Raw genomic sequence first — 16,798 nt, forward strand, 5'->3', positions numbered from 1 at the left:
AAATGTGCTTTTATCATATTAAAACTTATAAAAACTTTAACTTAATAAAGCAATCATCAGTCAGCTTGTTTGTGTTTCTAAACATTTCAAAATCATCATCATCTTGGGAAAATTGTGATTATAGTTTAATTATAAGAACATAAATATATACTCCTATTTTCCATAATAGCATTTCTGACATGTTTATTGACTTTTTACTGAGATTTTCATTATTCATTTATATAAATATTTTTTCAGTGCACGCCAAAGTGTGGCCCAGGATTCAAACACCGAATTGTTCTGTGCAAAAGTAGCGATCTTTTAAAAACTTTTCCAGCCACGCAATGTCAAGAGGAAAGCAAACCTCCAGTCTGCATCCGCTGTAGTTTAGGCCGATGTCCTCCTCCTCGCTGGGTTACTGGAGACTGGGGACAGGTAAGATAGTTCATATAAGTATTTATTGCCATTAGTCTCCTACACATTAGTACCTTTAAAGATAAAAGGTTGCTGGAAATGGATAAGAGATGGTTCCCATGACTGAAGCAAAAGCTTCTCCCCTGTTTGTCTCAGACTGAAATGTTATTTTGAATGATAGTTGTCTGCTGAACTATAAAGGATTTGCTAACAGTAATCTAGATTCTACTGGATGAGTTTCGATATGCATTTTGCATTCTGTATGCAAAAGAAGTGTGGCTAGCAGGTTGAGGGAGGTGATTCTCTCCCTCCACTCCGCTCTTGTGAGACCCCACCTGGAGTACTGCATCCAGCTCTGGGGCCCCCAGCATAAGAAAGACATGGACATGCTCGAGCGGGTCCAGAGGAGGGCCATGAAGATGATCAGGGGGATAGAGCACCTCCCCTATGAGGATAGGCTGAGAGAGTTGGGGTTGTTTAGCCTGGAAAAGAGAAGGCTCTGGGGAGACATTATAGCTGTCTTCCAGTACTTAAAGGGGGCCTACAGGAAAGATGGGGAGGGACTCTTTATCAGGCAGTGTAGCAATAGGATGAGGGGTAATGGTTTTAAAATGAAAGAGGGTAGATTTAGATTAGATATTGGGAAGAAATAGTTTACTGTGAGGGTGGTGAGGCACTGGAACAGGTTGCCCAGAGAAGTTTTGGATGTCCCCTCCCCGGAAGTGTTCAAGGCCAGGCTGGATGGGGCTTTGAGCAACCTGGTCCAGTGGAAGGTGTCCCTGCCCATGGCCAAGGGGTTCAAACTAGATGATCTTTAAGATCCCTTCCAACCCAAACCATTCTATAATTCTAAGTTCAGATTGGACATTAGGAAAAGGTTCTTCACTGAGACGGTGGTCGGTCACTGGAACAGGCTCCCCAGGGAAGTGGTCACGGCACCAAGCCTGTCAGAATTCAAGGAGCATCTGGATGGCGCTCTTTGTCATATGGTTTAGTTTTCGAAAGTCCTGCGAGGAGCAGGGAGTTGGACTCGATGATCCTTATGGGTCCCTTCCATCTTGAGATATTCTACGATTCTATGCATTATTTTATTTAAATTAAATAGTCCTTATTACAGGTTTTTAGAAGGGTATTTTGGGATACAGCGATGTTGCAAGGTTTCATATTTTTTAAACACATTTAACTTAGTTAAGAAACATAATGGAAATACAAACCCAATTAAAATTTTACTAAGATATATAGCCACCCAACAATTTTTCCAAGATCTATGTAATTTTACATAAAATATGCTTAATTACCAGTCAGGGATCTAAATTGTTGCACCACAGGCTGAATGGTGCTGCCGTTATGTGGTGTTTCTAAATAGGATATACTGAATTTCCTTCTTTTTCATTATGTTTTTGCATCTCAGTTATGATCAATGGCCTGTTATTGAACAATAACTTGATATTTCAGATTCTAAGTTTGCGGAGTAATTTGCCACTAATGAAAATAAAACACCTTAGCTTAACTAACCAGGAGACAATAATTTGTGGTATTACAGTCTAATTGACTTTTCTTTTATGCTAGTTGTCCCGGTATGCATTTATCTTAAATTGACATGTCCTAAAAACACTGTTTAGTTATAGAAATTCAAAAATATTTTGAAAGAGCAAATATTATGGAACAGTGGGACAGCATTGCATCAAATCGGTTTCTGTGGGACATGGCCTTCCCATCACCTAGCAGACATGCAGGAGTGGGCTGCACTCAAGAAACATGCTGTTTCCAGGGCATCTTTCAAATTCAGCCAGCAGCCCCCCTGCCCTCGGCACTGGATGTCCCTTGGTCCTTTTTGGGAGCCCAACTGTGGCCCATGGCAGCATGGAGCTGCAGCCAGGCCAGGGTGCTGGTGTGCATGCACCTATCATGGGGTCTGGCCCAGGGCTGGGGGTTGCCCTGGTCACTCATGTGTGGTGTGGAGAGTTGCTGAGCTCCCTGCTGTGATGGGTCTCTGCCGCCAGCACCTGAGGGGAGGCTGAGCACTGGACATGGGTTGGCTTTACACTGGGAAGCCCTGGGTCTGGGGAGCACCCTGGGTAAGGAGCACCCATGGCCTTCACCAGCTGCATGGGATGGACTGAGCAGCAATTGCTGCACAGCCTCTGGCTCATGGGGGGCTGCCCCCTCTCCTGGAGAAGTGAAGGGGATGCCATGGTGAGCAGCCACGCAGCTCTGAAGAAGTCCCTGCATGTGAGTGGGAGGGCTTGAGCTGAGGTGGAATGTCGCCGTCGAGACGGACAAATGACAAGTATGCATTCTTATAGTACAAGCAAAGAAGGTTTTTTTATTACTACAAGCCAGCAAATTTATACCCATTATACTTGTTACCTTATACATATGTCTGTCCCTTATTGGTCAAAAAGTTGTCAGAAGTTGTTTTTCTCACCCCTCATTGGGTGACTTTTTCAGGTTCCTTATCACAACTGCAAATGGTCAACACATTCCTTAAACTTAGTTTCCCAGGCATGCTTCTCGTTCTTTCTTGTTGTCTCATGGGAACACTGTAATCTTGTCAAGGTCAATATCCTCCCCAGGCCCCTTGGTCCAGCCAAGGTCCTCCACAGTGGAAGGCAGGCAGTAGAGCTGGGGGAGCAATGGTGGGGCTGCAGCTCTGAGGTATGTTCATTGACAGGGATGCTCTGAGAGGGAGGCATCCTGCCAGGCTGGGAGAGCTGCAGACATGGCCCCTGGGGCCAGAGGGTGGGGACGGAGAATGGGTCCATGAGCTGGAGTAGGGAAGCTGGGAGGGAGTGAGGGGCCGAGGAAATCCCAGGTAGTGAGGGGATCCCAGGGCAGGGCCTGGATGAATTGGTGGAGACCTCAGGCCCCATCCCAAAGTACCCCTACAGTGGAGAGGATATGTCTTCTATGGGTAGGCAGAGTGTGCAATCCCCATGGAAAATCCTTGTGCTCAGAAAGGCCAAGGGGATCCTCTTTGTGCTGGTTTTGGCTGGGATACAGTTTTGTGATATTACAGTCTAATTGACTTTTCTTTTATGCTAGTTGTCCAGGTGTGCATTTATCTTAAATTGATATGTCCTAAAAACACTGTTTAGTTATAGAAATTAAAAAAATATTTTGAAACAGCAAAGTGTTTTTGTTTGAAAGATACTTTCCCTTTTCCATAAGAAAGTCCTCTAGCAGATTTGAATGCTTGTTCTCCTTGGTTTTTCTACTTTGTTCTAAAGTAAATGATTTCTGTCTTGAAAACATACACTTAATACTCAGACATGATATATGAAATAGTGTAAATTATATTCTTATACCTCAAACCCAAGCTGTTCAGGGATGTAACATTGTATTGTGTCTTATTTCTTTGAAAGACAAGTGGTTGCATATACTGTCAAAAAAAACCCCAAAATCTAAGCTATCTTATGAAAATGATTTTATGTATTAACCAAATCTCTTCAGATGCTTGTCTTTTTTAAAATTTGTGTATGTGTACTGTTCCTGATTGCTTTCCTGTTATCTTGTTTTACATTTAAAAATTGGATCCAATTTGGTTTACTTTTTTATCTCTTATTTTCAGTGTTCTGCACAGTGTGGTCTTGGGCAACAGATGCGAACAGTACAGTGCCTCTCATACACCGGACAAGCATCCAGTGAGTGTCCGGAAACACTTAGACCTCCATCAATGCAGCAGTGTGAAAGTAAATGTGACAGTACTCCCATTTCCAACACAGAAGGTAAGTTTGCCATCTTAATATAATTTATTCTGGAAAGAGTAAAGTAACATGGTCAGTATTACTGCATTAATTTATTAGTAAAAGTCTACATTACATCATCTCTCAGCCTGTGATTGAATTTTTTACAATTATTTTCTAATTAGTCATTGTAGTTCAAAGGTGAAGTCAATAAAAACCTAAATACAGGTTCTTCGTTTAAAAAAAACACCCTTAAAAATATATAGCCTAAGTCATGGACAAAATACTGTCATTTTGTGTTATTAATGTTCCAGTCACTTCATTGGTTCAATGGAAATGTCCATCGTAGCAGGGGGACCATGATATACTTCTCATCCACTGAACTGTTACCTGCTTCATCAGTGGTTAACATAACAACGTAGTGGCAAGAATAGTTGATCGCATGTTCATTGAAAGACTGGGACCACAGATTTAATGCTGCACGGTGCTACAAGCCTGTTCTTCTTCTAATTAACTTTGAATGTCTTGGATTTATAATGCCTATTTGAAATAATTACAGGGTTTTTTACATGATACAGCCTAATTTAATCAGATTATTAACTAACTTAATCATAACATGTTTTTGCTAGAGGATATATTAGATAATAATGTCAAAATAAGCTTGTTAATGCTTATGAAAGGCTCCAGATCTGGACTCATAAATTGTCCAAGCCAACCTATTAAGAAATTCTGTCGTCAAAGTACAATTTATGTGCTAGGCAGTAAAAAAAAGTTTCCTTACTGATTGTAAAAATTTAGAATAGTTGCTCACCAGATGAGTACATTCCATTTTGTGTGGAAGGGGAAAAGGAATCAAAAATTACCAAAACACACATGTCCAAAAATAAAGAAAGATTGCACAGCAATAATAGTTCTCTTAAAACAGGTATTCCCTAAATTTTGAGTGCTTGACTTCACAATGTCACTAAAGCTGCTCCTTTTAATGTAACTAATCTCTGTGCAGTATGTAATGGAGCATATTTTACACAGGTTCTCCAACTACACTGAAGTTTAATATCCTATTTATATGGAACAAATACTCTGATTTTAAATCAAAAAAGGCAAATTTATGCTACAGTCTTCCCCAATTTGGTGTTGTGCTGGTTTTGGCTGGGATACAGTTAATTTTCTTCATAGAAGCTAGTATGGGGCTATGTTTTGGATTTGTGCTGGAAACAGCGTTGATAATTCAGGGATGTTTTTGTTATTGCTGAGCAGTGCTTACACAGAGTCAAGGCCTTTTCTGCTTCTCACATCACCCCACCAGTGAGTAGGCTGGGGGTGCACAAGAAGTTGGGAGGGGACACAGCTGGGACAGCTGACCCCAACTAACCAAAAAGGAACATTCCATACCATATGACATTATGCTCAGCATATAAAGCTGGGGGAAGAAGAAGGAAGGGGGGGACGTTTGGAGCTATGACATTTGTCTTCCCAAGTAACCGTTACGCATGATGGAGCCCTGCTTTCCTGGAGATGGCTGAACCCCTGTCTGCCGATGGGAAGTGGTGAATGAATTCCTTGTTTTGCTTTGCTTGTGTGCGCAGCTTTTGCTTTACCTATTAAATTGTCTTTATCTCAACCCATGAGTTTTCTCACTTTTACCCTTCCGATTCTCTCCCTTATCCTACTGGGGGAGGAGTGAGCAAGTGGCTGTGTGGTGCTTAGTTGCCAGCTGGGGTTAAACCACGACACCCTTGCAGAAGCTCAGTCCTCAGGATGGAGAGTGGAGGGCCTAGGGGAAAAACTATGGAGACCCTTGCTCAGTTTAAACCCTTCAGGGAACTCCTGAAATACTATATATGTGCTATTAAAAGAAAGGAGATGTGACTCTCTATTACTTGTAGCAGTGTGCTGAATTCTATACCTTGTCGGATAGCCTATTTTAATTGACTATGCTGTATTTAGCAAATGAGTGAACTGCAAATGATCACAAAGAGTAGCAGTTGTAAAAATTATGTCCATAAATCTGCCTGCCACAAAGACAGGTTGTTTAGCCTAGAGAAGAGAAGGCTCTGGGGAGACCTTATAGCATCCTTCCAGTACTTAAAGGGGGCCTACAGGAAAGATGGGGAAGGACTCTTTATCAGGGAGCATAGTGATAGGAGGAGGGGTAATGGATTTAAAATGAAAGACAGTAGATTTAGATTAGATATTGGGAAGAAATTATTTACTGTGAGGGTGGTGAGGCACTGGAACAGGTTGCCCAGAGAAGTTTTGGATGTCCCCTCCCTGGAAGTGTTCAAGGCCAGGTTGGATGGGGCTTTGAGCAACCTGGTCCAGTGGAAGGTGTCCCTGTCTATGGCAGAGGGGTTGGAACTAGATGATCTTTAAGACCCCTTCCAACCCAAGCTATTCTATGATTCTATGAATCTATATTTTATTTCCAAACACAGATGTCTTTCTCCAAAGTAAGGAAGTAATAAAGTACTTCTAAGTGCATAATTAGTCTCAGTCTCCTCTTAATTTCAAGATGGAAAAAGTCATGTTCTTATTTATAGTCATTTTGTTAGTAATTCTTTAATATTGTCAGGAAAATACACTGATCTCCTGTAGATGAATACAATCAGGGATTTTCTGTGTGTGATCTATGGACACTGCGTGGCCATGGACTTCTTTAAAGTAGAACTGTGCAGGGAAACTATGAAAAGCAAGCCTGTCAGCAATAGTGTTTTCCAGGGACCTACATTTTCACTGGAAAATTTTTGGGATCCACAAATTGAATATGTTGAAAACCACTTACATAGTATTCCAGATGGACATTAGCTCTTTGGCCTGCACTCGGAGTTGGCCAGGCACGAGCCAGCTCCTTACTGACAGCCATGCAGCCTCATTAGCACAGTACTTTGCTTGAGCTAATAAGTCCTAGGAAGAATTGAGGGGAAAAAGATATAGCACAATCTCTTCCAGTAGATACAGTTCCCAAAACATTGCCACTTAGCACCCCATGTTTGCTTTTGTCCCACATTGAAGGTATTTACTGGAAACCACTGGTTATTTGTAAGCAGTTAAGTGGCTCAAATGGCTCAAAAGTAAATATATTCTCAAAGTTCACTTAACAATTTAAAATACCTACATCCTTTCACAAGAACCTAGTTGCAATCCATTAAATACTAACGGTACCCTATCCCAAAATTAGACAAAAAATTTGTCTTCAAGATATCTTTTTCAATATTTTGGTAAGCATTTCTTAAATATAAATCCTAATTTATAAACATTTCAGAGCTACTATTAAATGCTTAATTTAAGAAGCATAAACTGTGATTTTTTTGCAGAATAATGTGCATGTATTGCACATTTTTTGCTTACACTTTCGGCTTTAAAAAAATCCTCTTAGACACAAGAGGAGCTGACATCTGTGTTAGTAAAGTGTTACCCTTTAAACAGGGAGGCAAAATTTTTCAGCATACTAGAGATGATGGAAAGCTTTTAAGATTTCAAGAACTAACTAATCCTAAAGAGCACAAGTATTTTTTGAAAGATAATACTTTCTAAGCAAGAAGTATTTGAGTTCTGGTATTTCCTTGTGGATGTATTTGTGAAAGGAGTATTCTGTGCCTGTATGCATGCATCTGTCACTCTCCATGTGCAGTGGGATGTGAACTGTGTATCTGTATTTGGGTTTCAGGGAAGGAGTCAGGCCTCTCAGAGGGAGGGTTCTGCCCCTTGGGAATCCACGTGCGTTAGCAGAGCATATCTGCTAGCACACAGAGACTTTGTCCACATGCCACCTAGTAGCACTGCCTTGTGCTTTGGGCCCCGTTGTGGGGTAAAAGCAACTTCAACAATAGGTCGTTGGTTTGCAGCAGGGTCAGACTAGCTGAGGGGATTCCCTTCCCATTTCAAACCCCAGCGAACCTCATTCCCTTTACTCCCCAAACTCCAGTGTTCACAGCCTATGGGACCCATTTATCAATTTCCAGGCAATTTAATTTTGGTAACCCAAGATAAGTATATACATGTTTTTGAGAAAGCTTGAACCACTCTGCAGTATAATGATCATGTTAGTAAAGTTTAAAAGTACTTTCTTGGGGAAAGTAAAGGTTGTTTACATAAAATAAGAGTCAAAATTTTAGGGATATAGAAATAGTAAAAGAAAGTTTCAATATATCTTGTCACATTTTACATCTGATTTAGCTCTTTGTTTTCTTTAAACTGTTTGTTGGAGATTCAGAATATTGTAGATGAGGTTTTGAGACTGCCACTGATGAGGGTAACATTACATTTGCTGTTGGAAGTGAACTACAGGTAGCATGTACCACACAATTTGAAATGTATTCAGAATGATTTTATTCTGTAAGTGTGTGTGTGTATGTATATCTGCTGAATCTAGACTGCTAATGGCCATCTGAAACTTTACCTGAAAAACTATTTTATCTATTTTTATGTCATTTCAGTTTTCCTTGTATTTTTTGTGGTATGTCTTTGCAGTCTTTTTAGCTGAAGGCACAGTGACATTCTGTGTTTTTATTACTGTAATGTGATACTTAATATCACAGTATTGTCAGATCTGGCCACAAAGTTCAGGAAAGGCGAGATTAATGCATGTAGATTATTTAAACTTATTAACAGTAGTTACTAGGAACAAAAAGGGCTCTGCTAAACCTCTTCCATCCAACCACAGTCCTATGAATAATAGGCTACTTCATCAGCCACCATATCTATTTCAAAAATGTTTTTTAAAACAGAAGTTGTGGGCAACTTCCAGAATATTGTCTCGCTGCTGTCCAAATGGTATTGGCTGAACAGGGTCCAGTTTTAGTCAAGAGGAAGAATAACATAAAGAAATATGAAATGGGATAACTTCAAATCCTACTTTTAGCAAAAATGAAGTTAGTGGCTTTACCTGTATTTAACTAAATACAACATATATGAGGGTTATTTTGGGGATTGAGTGAACTTTTTACATTCTGTCAAGATCAGGTGAACCTTTTTTTCCTCACTCCATTTATAATTCACCATCTGTCTCTCCTATATTCCCAGTCTCCACAAACACAAGGGCCTGAAATATTTCTGGAAGATATTTGACCTCTTTTGGGAAGAGTTTTTGAAATAAAATAGTGACCACCTGCAGTTGCTGATAGAGAAATGTGTCTGTTTAAACCAGCTACCCCCAATGTCTTTTCTGCTGACATCCAAATCTGTTTCCAAATTGAGAATTAAAAAAGTAGAATAGTAGTACATAAAACATTGGGTAGGTGGAGTAAAAAATTACAATGAAAGCACTATACCTGTGTTAATGAAATGAAAGTTTAAATCATTTCATGACCTCTACTTGTCTAGCTAGAAAGCATGCACATTGTCATTATTGGAAATACTGTACAGTACAGACCCTGAATTTCAGCCTCACTAATGCTTTCCTAGGTTCAAATACTAAAAATTGTCATCTGCACTTAACTTGCTACTACAGTATGCTTGCAGCATGACTGCACTGTCCATAACTACCTATTCTGGAGCAAAAATATTGTACTAGGAGGTCATATATAGAAGGAAGACAAATAGGAGTAGCTGAAGGATTGTACATGATGATTGTGTTTGTTTCACTATTAATTTTTTCTTTTTCTACCTGTTTGGTATGTCTGTCTGTTGTCTCTTTCATATTTGGCTCACAGTCATCTCGGAGTCAAAGACTGTTGTTCTGTCAGGCCTCGCAGCAACAGCATATCCTGGCCTCCAGTCTTCACTTCTGGATATCAAATCAATACAAAATATGATAATAGTCAAAGTACTGCTAGTTTATCTCATTTTTATTCACATTTTCTTTATAGCTATTGTAATTTGAGAAAGATTGTAGGAGGAAGCCAGTATCAAATGCAACCTTAAAACAGTAAAAATTTACAGCATTCTTTTAAGACAAATTATTTTCTGAGAAATTAATCTAATTTCATTCTTCCCACCAACTTCATTTTTGCAATTCAGACTTGTGGGTTTTGCTTTTTCTCTGTATACATCTCTTCCATCTTCCTATATGTGAAGCAAGGCTCCTTGCCAAAGTCCTATTTTAATATCAGTCTGGAAGAAACTGTGCAAATGCTTTTAACTAAAAATCCCCTATCAGGCATCTATCACAATATTCACTCCAGTGCAAAGCAAATCTGCAGTAGCAACATCTGAGCTGTAGAACCTGAGCATACCATTGAGCTCTCAGATACAGCCATCTCTCCAGCTATAATCAGAATAAGAACTGGGCACGGAACAAACTATTCCATTCCCTATTCCCACCTTCTTTCTACAGAAAGGAAACTGAGCCAGAGGAGAACCACAGCATACTCCAGCAGTGCTCCTGTAATGTACACCCACAAGTCACTTTAGATACAACCTGTGTGGGATGGAAAAGAAGTAATCCTTCCTTTGCATGGCTGAGCTCTTGTTCTCCCTTCCTGGAAGAGTTACCTGCCAGTATGACAAGGTTCTGCTGAGGCAGTAAGCCCAGCATATAGGGAAAACACAAGTATGAAAAAAAGCTCTTACATGTCAATTACAGGCATAAAAATGGCTTTTCCTCCTGCATAAAAGACAGCATGGATGTATGGAACCAAGCCTAAAGTATAATCCACCATTCAGTCCAGTCACTGAACTCACACTGTTGGTGCCTTTATTTATAACACTTGTTGTTTTCTCCACCCATTAGCTGCAATGCATATTCTATTTCAAGGATTCTTACAAATGCACAGGCATGGTACCAAATAGTGCAAATCATGTTAGATTTTGGATAACCTCTCACAGATGAATAAAATAACTCCTGAGAAAGAAGATATAAAAGTATTGTAAGAAAAATGACTCATATTTCCTAGCTGTCTAAAGTGACCATTTATCCCAATAAATGGTAATTCTTTCAAGATAAAGTGGGCACACTCCTAAATGTCTGTGAGAGAAGCCCTGCAAACATTTTTATGGCTTTTTAAAATATATTGCGTGCACTAGGCTGGACTAGAAAGAGCAGTTACAAAGAGGGCAAGGTGGATGGATAGAGAAGCAGCATATTAAATGTCAAATTTTCTTTGTACTTTAATTTTTATTTCTGATTTTTTCTCTTTAATGCCCTTAATTATTAGAGTGCAAAGATGTGAACAAAGTGGCATATTGCCCACTGGTGTTGAAGTTCAAGTTCTGCAGTCGAGCATACTTCAGACAGATGTGCTGCAAGACCTGCCAAGGACACTGACCCACAGAAAGCACGAGAATGTGCGTTGTTATTATTGTGGAAAAGCATCCATTGAAGAGAGCCACACAGCGGAATGAGATTGACGTCCTTGCAAATGCATTACCCTGTGGAAAATGTAACCACTGGTCAGCCCCAGCTGACAGGATTTCAATATTATTTTAACTTCTGTGAAGTGGGATTTATTCATCCAAAGTGCTGGACACAGTATAAGGAGGGCATGCCAAATTGGAAAGATCCACACAGCACATATAGAATAGCTTACTGTGGAACATTTGTGTTCTTTTGACTAAATCCAATAGTCTGTTTACCTCCTTGGACCATTAAAATAATTTTTATTATGGACTTAGCAATGACACTGAATCCATTTGTATTTAAAACTTTTTAAAATGTAGCTGTTATGACTTGGTCTACTATGGAAGTAAAGAAGAATCAAAAAAGTGTTGTCATAGCTTAAAAATGTTAACTATTTTATCTCACAACACAGCACCACAATTTAAATTATAAAATGAGATTGGAAATGTTATTTAAGGAGCAGAAATTAAAACAATATGTATTTTTCCTTCATTCCTCCTAATTCCCTTTGGAGTAATCCATATTTCCTGAACACTGCTGTGAGCCATATATAAAGCTGTACTAAATAGAACAACTATGAGGGACTTAGTTTTAAGAGGTGCAACAGTTATTGCAGTGGTGCATGAAATACAAGTGTGCTATGAAATGAAATCTGTGTTGAAGGTTTATAGCCATCTTACAATTGTAAAAGTGAAGCTGAATTTTCCACTGAAAGGGAACATATTGAAATATCATGGAGGAAGCAGACTCCAGTAGTGGTGAAGACCAGATTGCCAGCTTCTTCACTACTATCATACAAGTTACTTAGAATTTTCACTTTGACTGCAGCTCACTTCTGTTTACAACACCAGCCACAAAGAAAATACAACTTTGTGGGCGTCTAGATCTGGTTTACATGTTACTTTTGATTCTCCAACACCAAGGAGTTCCAGTGAAAAAGATAAGCCTACTGCGTAATAGCAACAATCCTTTGCAAAGCTGAAAGTTAAAATGGGTTCCAGATGTTCCCTTCTTTGATACCATAGCAGAAGGGCATTTGTTTATGAGAAAGAATATGTGAATGTACGGTTCAGGAGACGACATCTGAGTGGACAAAGATTACAACCAAAGAATAAGACTCATGGAGATATCTAGGTTCTGTTCAAATGAGAAGTTAAAAGTGTGCTTGAGCCAAGAGGCCTGTTGGGCTATCAGGAGAAAGGCACACTGGAAAAGGGGTGGCTAGAATGAGTCTGGCCACCTTCACCTAAATGGCCAGGTACATATTTAAAGCTGGACCATATTTAAAGCTAGGGGCAGCTTTCAGTATGAGACTGGAACAAACCCATGCCTCTAGATTAGTAGCTAGATGCCCTAACAATTCTGCTGCCATACTCTACTTATTTCACATTACTGTATTTTTAATATTCACCAAATACTTCGCATTTTTTTAATGTAAAACCAAACTACTTAGGCAAGTCACATTCAAGAATCTGCCATAAAAAAGTTTAATGTCATGCTCCTCTTCCCCTTCACTTTTCAGTAACAGACTCGACAAGGAGATAAGTGGGTACTTGTTTCTATTAATATATTGTACTTGAACACTTGCAGTTTGTAGCAGGTACTTGATGAATGTGCTTTTGTGTCCAACTATGCCTCCTTTGTTGTAGCGTTATTAAAAATATGTGAACAATAATGTGTTACAAATTCTAACTCAAATACCACTTTTTAAAAAAAGTACTCTTTTTAGTGAAAAATAATTTAAAAATATCATGAGATTGAAGTGTATTGGTGTATTTTACCAATAACAAGCCAAATGTGATGCACACTATTTACTAATGTGAATTAACATGGAACAATAGATATTGTTAACAGGACTCATGCTATGAAATCCCCCCAACATATTGACAATCTATCTGTGGGGTTTTGTGTAGCCCACATATTCATGACCATCAAATTCCTGTCATCTGCTACCTCTTGCCAGTATTTCCACTTCCATATGCCCGTGACCAGTGAAATTCCTTTTCAGTTGGCTTGCATGTATTCACAAATGCTTATCTGCTGCTCTCATCACCATGTAAACAACTCCTGTTAAAACTGACACCAGTAGATACAAAACCCCAATCTTTAGGAGTTGCACATATGGATTAAGGGCAGTATGTAGTCCTCTGTTAAGTGAATGGACTTTCTATATCCTTTTGACAAAATGCCTTGGTGCTAGCATACCCTGGTTAGGTCAAAAAAGAGATAAAAGGGAAAGGGGTTGCTATGGCATTCTGTAAGCAAGATGCCTCTTTGTATCAGGGTCCAGTTTTCTCCAGGGAATGATTTTGTTTATCAGCTAATGTGTCTTTTCAGCTAACAAGAAAAAGGTTTTCTATGTATTCAAAAGAACCTTTTTTTTTTACCTCACTTAGGATATTAAAATTGTAAGGAGTGTTTCCAAAGATACATTTTGCTCTCTTACTGGTGCTAGAACAGTAGGGAGTCTGATGTTTACTCTGCAACATAACAGCACTGAGGTTGGAATTTAAAGAACTCCCTGGAGCAACATCGAATTATATTTTTAAAGGGAACAAAACACAGAATGTACGTGGATTTACAAACTAAGCAATGTTTCAGACTAAGACTGAAAAATGAAGCCTAATTCAATGAAAAATAATTGGTTTCCACAGCACAGTTCATTGCTGCTGCTACACTGTAGCCATCTATATAATCTAAGCTAAATAGTGTTATATTCCTAAATAGTGATAATAGGACTATTTGTATAGGCTATAAATATGACAAGCCTAGAATCAAATAGTGGAATACTAAATGCAGAAATCAATCTGGTGCCAGTACTTCCACTGAGAAATACTATCAGCTGAAGAAGATCAAAACAGAAAGAAAAATCTCCATATTAACCCCTCAGGGTGTGTACACCCAAAAATAGTCCATTTTGTTAGGAACTTTGTAATGGAGTGAATGTCACATAGATATCCTTAATAATACAGACTGAAATTACCTTTGTATTATTGTGATTAGTTTTCTTATTATTTTATACTTGGTATTAATGTGGTACACTGTTACTTTGTTATTATTTTTTGCTTTTGTAAATTATATTCTAATTTATTGTCATGTTTCTTAACACTTGTTCTATATGCATTCTCCTGCTTGTAATGAAAAAAATATATTGTAACACTTGATGCAGTGAAATTCCACACCAGGCACAGATTTGTTTTTAACATAGATAATTTAGTAAAATAAAACTACAGCTTTTAGGAATGATACCCATGGTATAGTTGTCTATTCCCTGACTTACAGTTGCTAGAATTCTGTATGCTTCACATTTGCTTCGTCAGTTGCATAAAAATATATGTGTTTTCTTTCAAGTAACATCCATATGTTATGCCAGAATACTGTCCTTGACAGCAGCAATTTTTGTCATATATAAGCAAAACAAAAAGGAAAAGGAAAAGTCAAGAATGTGATCATGTACATTATTAGATAATATTTTAGCTTAAGCAATAAATGTAGATCAAGAATGAAATTAATGGCAGCAAAATATCCTGTACTTCTTGGAATGATTTCCTTAACAGCCAGTCAATAATAACAATAACAATAAAATGTCCTTCTTGCATTGAGCTTTTAAGATTTTATCTGAAGCTATAATGTTTTTTAAAATAAAAACCAAAGTCAGTTCAGAAGACTTGATGCTTAGGTCACTGTTGCTGAGAGATGCTTCTTTTCTTACCTGATATAGTAAAAATATCCTGTACTGAAACATCTGATCAAGTCCTATGAAATATTTCTTGTTTCTCTAGAATAACAGTTAAAATCTAGTTTAATGAAAATAATCAATCTACTACTATGAGTAAGATGTTAAAGAAAGTACAGAGAACCTTAAATGTTTTGATAAGGCATTTAATAATTTTGGTTATTGTGATCGACAGGGAACCAAATTGTTCCCTGACATTGTGTAATTCGTGTTGAATTAAAAGAAGACAATAAGGCTTACATACCAATCGGGAAGGGGGAAGGGACACATTGTGATTGAACAAATGCTTTATGTAAATAAGCAAGGCTTGCCTAAATGTTGTGTAAAGGTCACGAGAAAAGACAACAACTACAACTTACTAGATAAGGAGGGAAAAGACAAAGGCTATAATTTACCAGATAAGGGGATTGACTCTACCAGGACTGCATTTCTCCATATCAAAAGACACTCTCCCTTGAGAAGATTGACGGAAGCTACCCATTAACAAACCTGCAGGAGTGAAGAAAGAAGCAGCAAGACAAGGCGGAGATTTACAAGAAAGGGGTGCATGAACTGTATAAAAGGAATGTAACTATAACAGAAAGTCGCGAGCCGTTGGTGGAGCGCGGACTCCCCGGCCGCCCAGCGCTGCTTGCTTGCTATTCTCAATAAATTTATGAATTTTATATAGAATTGGCTTTGTCGATTTATAACAATTTTGGTGACCCCGACGTGATCAGAGTCAGGCTGGTGCGTGACCCCAACTCGGGAGGGCGCCCCCATCTTTGGATGGTCCTGGATTGGCAGGTCCTGCTCCAGACTCGCTCTGACCTTCACGTACCCAAATTACCTGAGCGTAGCAAGCAAGGAAAGAAAGATGAGCTCTCCTAACACCCTGTAAAATCATGCACGAAGATCCAGGCGGCAGAGATACGTAAGTATAAACCGCTGGTTGGGGAAGGGATTCCTTGAGTGTGCGAGTGTGTGAGATGCAGAAAACTCTGCGAAGCGAGTGCGGACCTCTTCTAGGTGCGGTTCCAATCTCCCGCGAGGGACTTGGCCACCGAAGGAGGGAAAGGAAAGGTATTGAGAGAAAGAAGGCACCTCAGGACGATGGGACAGAAAAAGAGTAAAGTTTCTGGCCCGGGAGGGGACTCACGGAGAAGTACCCTCAAAAAGGTGGGACAGAAAAAGAGTGAAGATTCTGGCCTGGGAGGGGACTCACAGAGAAGTACCCTCAAAAAGGTGGGACAGAAAAAGGGTGAAGTTTCTGGCCCGGGAGGGGACTCACAGAGAAGTACCCTCAAAAAGGTGGGACAGAAAAAGGGTGAAGTTTCTGGCCCGGGAGGGGACTCACGGAGAAGTACCCTCAAAAAGGAGGAGAGCCATTTACCTGATATACCGGTAGATAGTCCCTTGGGATCAATGATTAAATATTGGAATGATTGGCCATCTTGTAAAGAAAAAAATAAGGAAAAGATGATACATTATTGTATGGAAATATGGGGGGGGAAACAGATAAGGGCTGATAAATTGTGTTGGCCAGTTTTTGGGTCACTTGAGGATTGGGTATGTCAAGCTCTGAATGTATATGTGAACCAAAAAGAACCTTTTAGTTTAGAAGAAAGTGAATATGCCAGCCTCTGGATAATATCCTCGGCTAGAAGTTATATTTTTACTTTAATCGAAAAGAAAAAAACGAAGGGGCCCCCATGTGAACAGTGGGAC

The 16,798-nt window shown here is 39.2% G+C and overlaps 1 protein-coding gene across 5 annotated transcripts in view; it reads left to right on the top strand.

The window, feature by feature from the left end:
* Positions 1–14,879, top strand: part of LOC126035436 (A disintegrin and metalloproteinase with thrombospondin motifs 6-like) — a 233,380-nt gene extending 218,501 nt beyond the window's left edge. For 4 of the 5 annotated variants that reach the window (XM_049793985.1, XM_049793986.1, XM_049793983.1 and 1 more), the window contains 3 exons: positions 238–414; positions 3,965–4,121; positions 11,174–14,879. In XM_049793985.1, the coding sequence (XP_049649942.1) occupies positions 238–414; positions 3,965–4,121; positions 11,174–11,283 (444 nt within the window). In that variant the 3' untranslated portion in view covers positions 11,284–14,879. Of the gene's footprint in view, positions 1–237; positions 415–3,964; positions 4,122–10,353; positions 10,810–11,173 lie in introns of those variants that run through there. The other variant, XM_049793987.1, reaches the window with a different exon arrangement.
* Positions 14,880–16,798: the final 1,919 nt, after the last annotated feature.

Source organism: Accipiter gentilis, chromosome W (assembly GCF_929443795.1).
Source record: "Accipiter gentilis chromosome W, bAccGen1.1, whole genome shotgun sequence".
NCBI lineage: Eukaryota > Metazoa > Chordata > Aves > Accipitriformes > Accipitridae > Astur > Astur gentilis.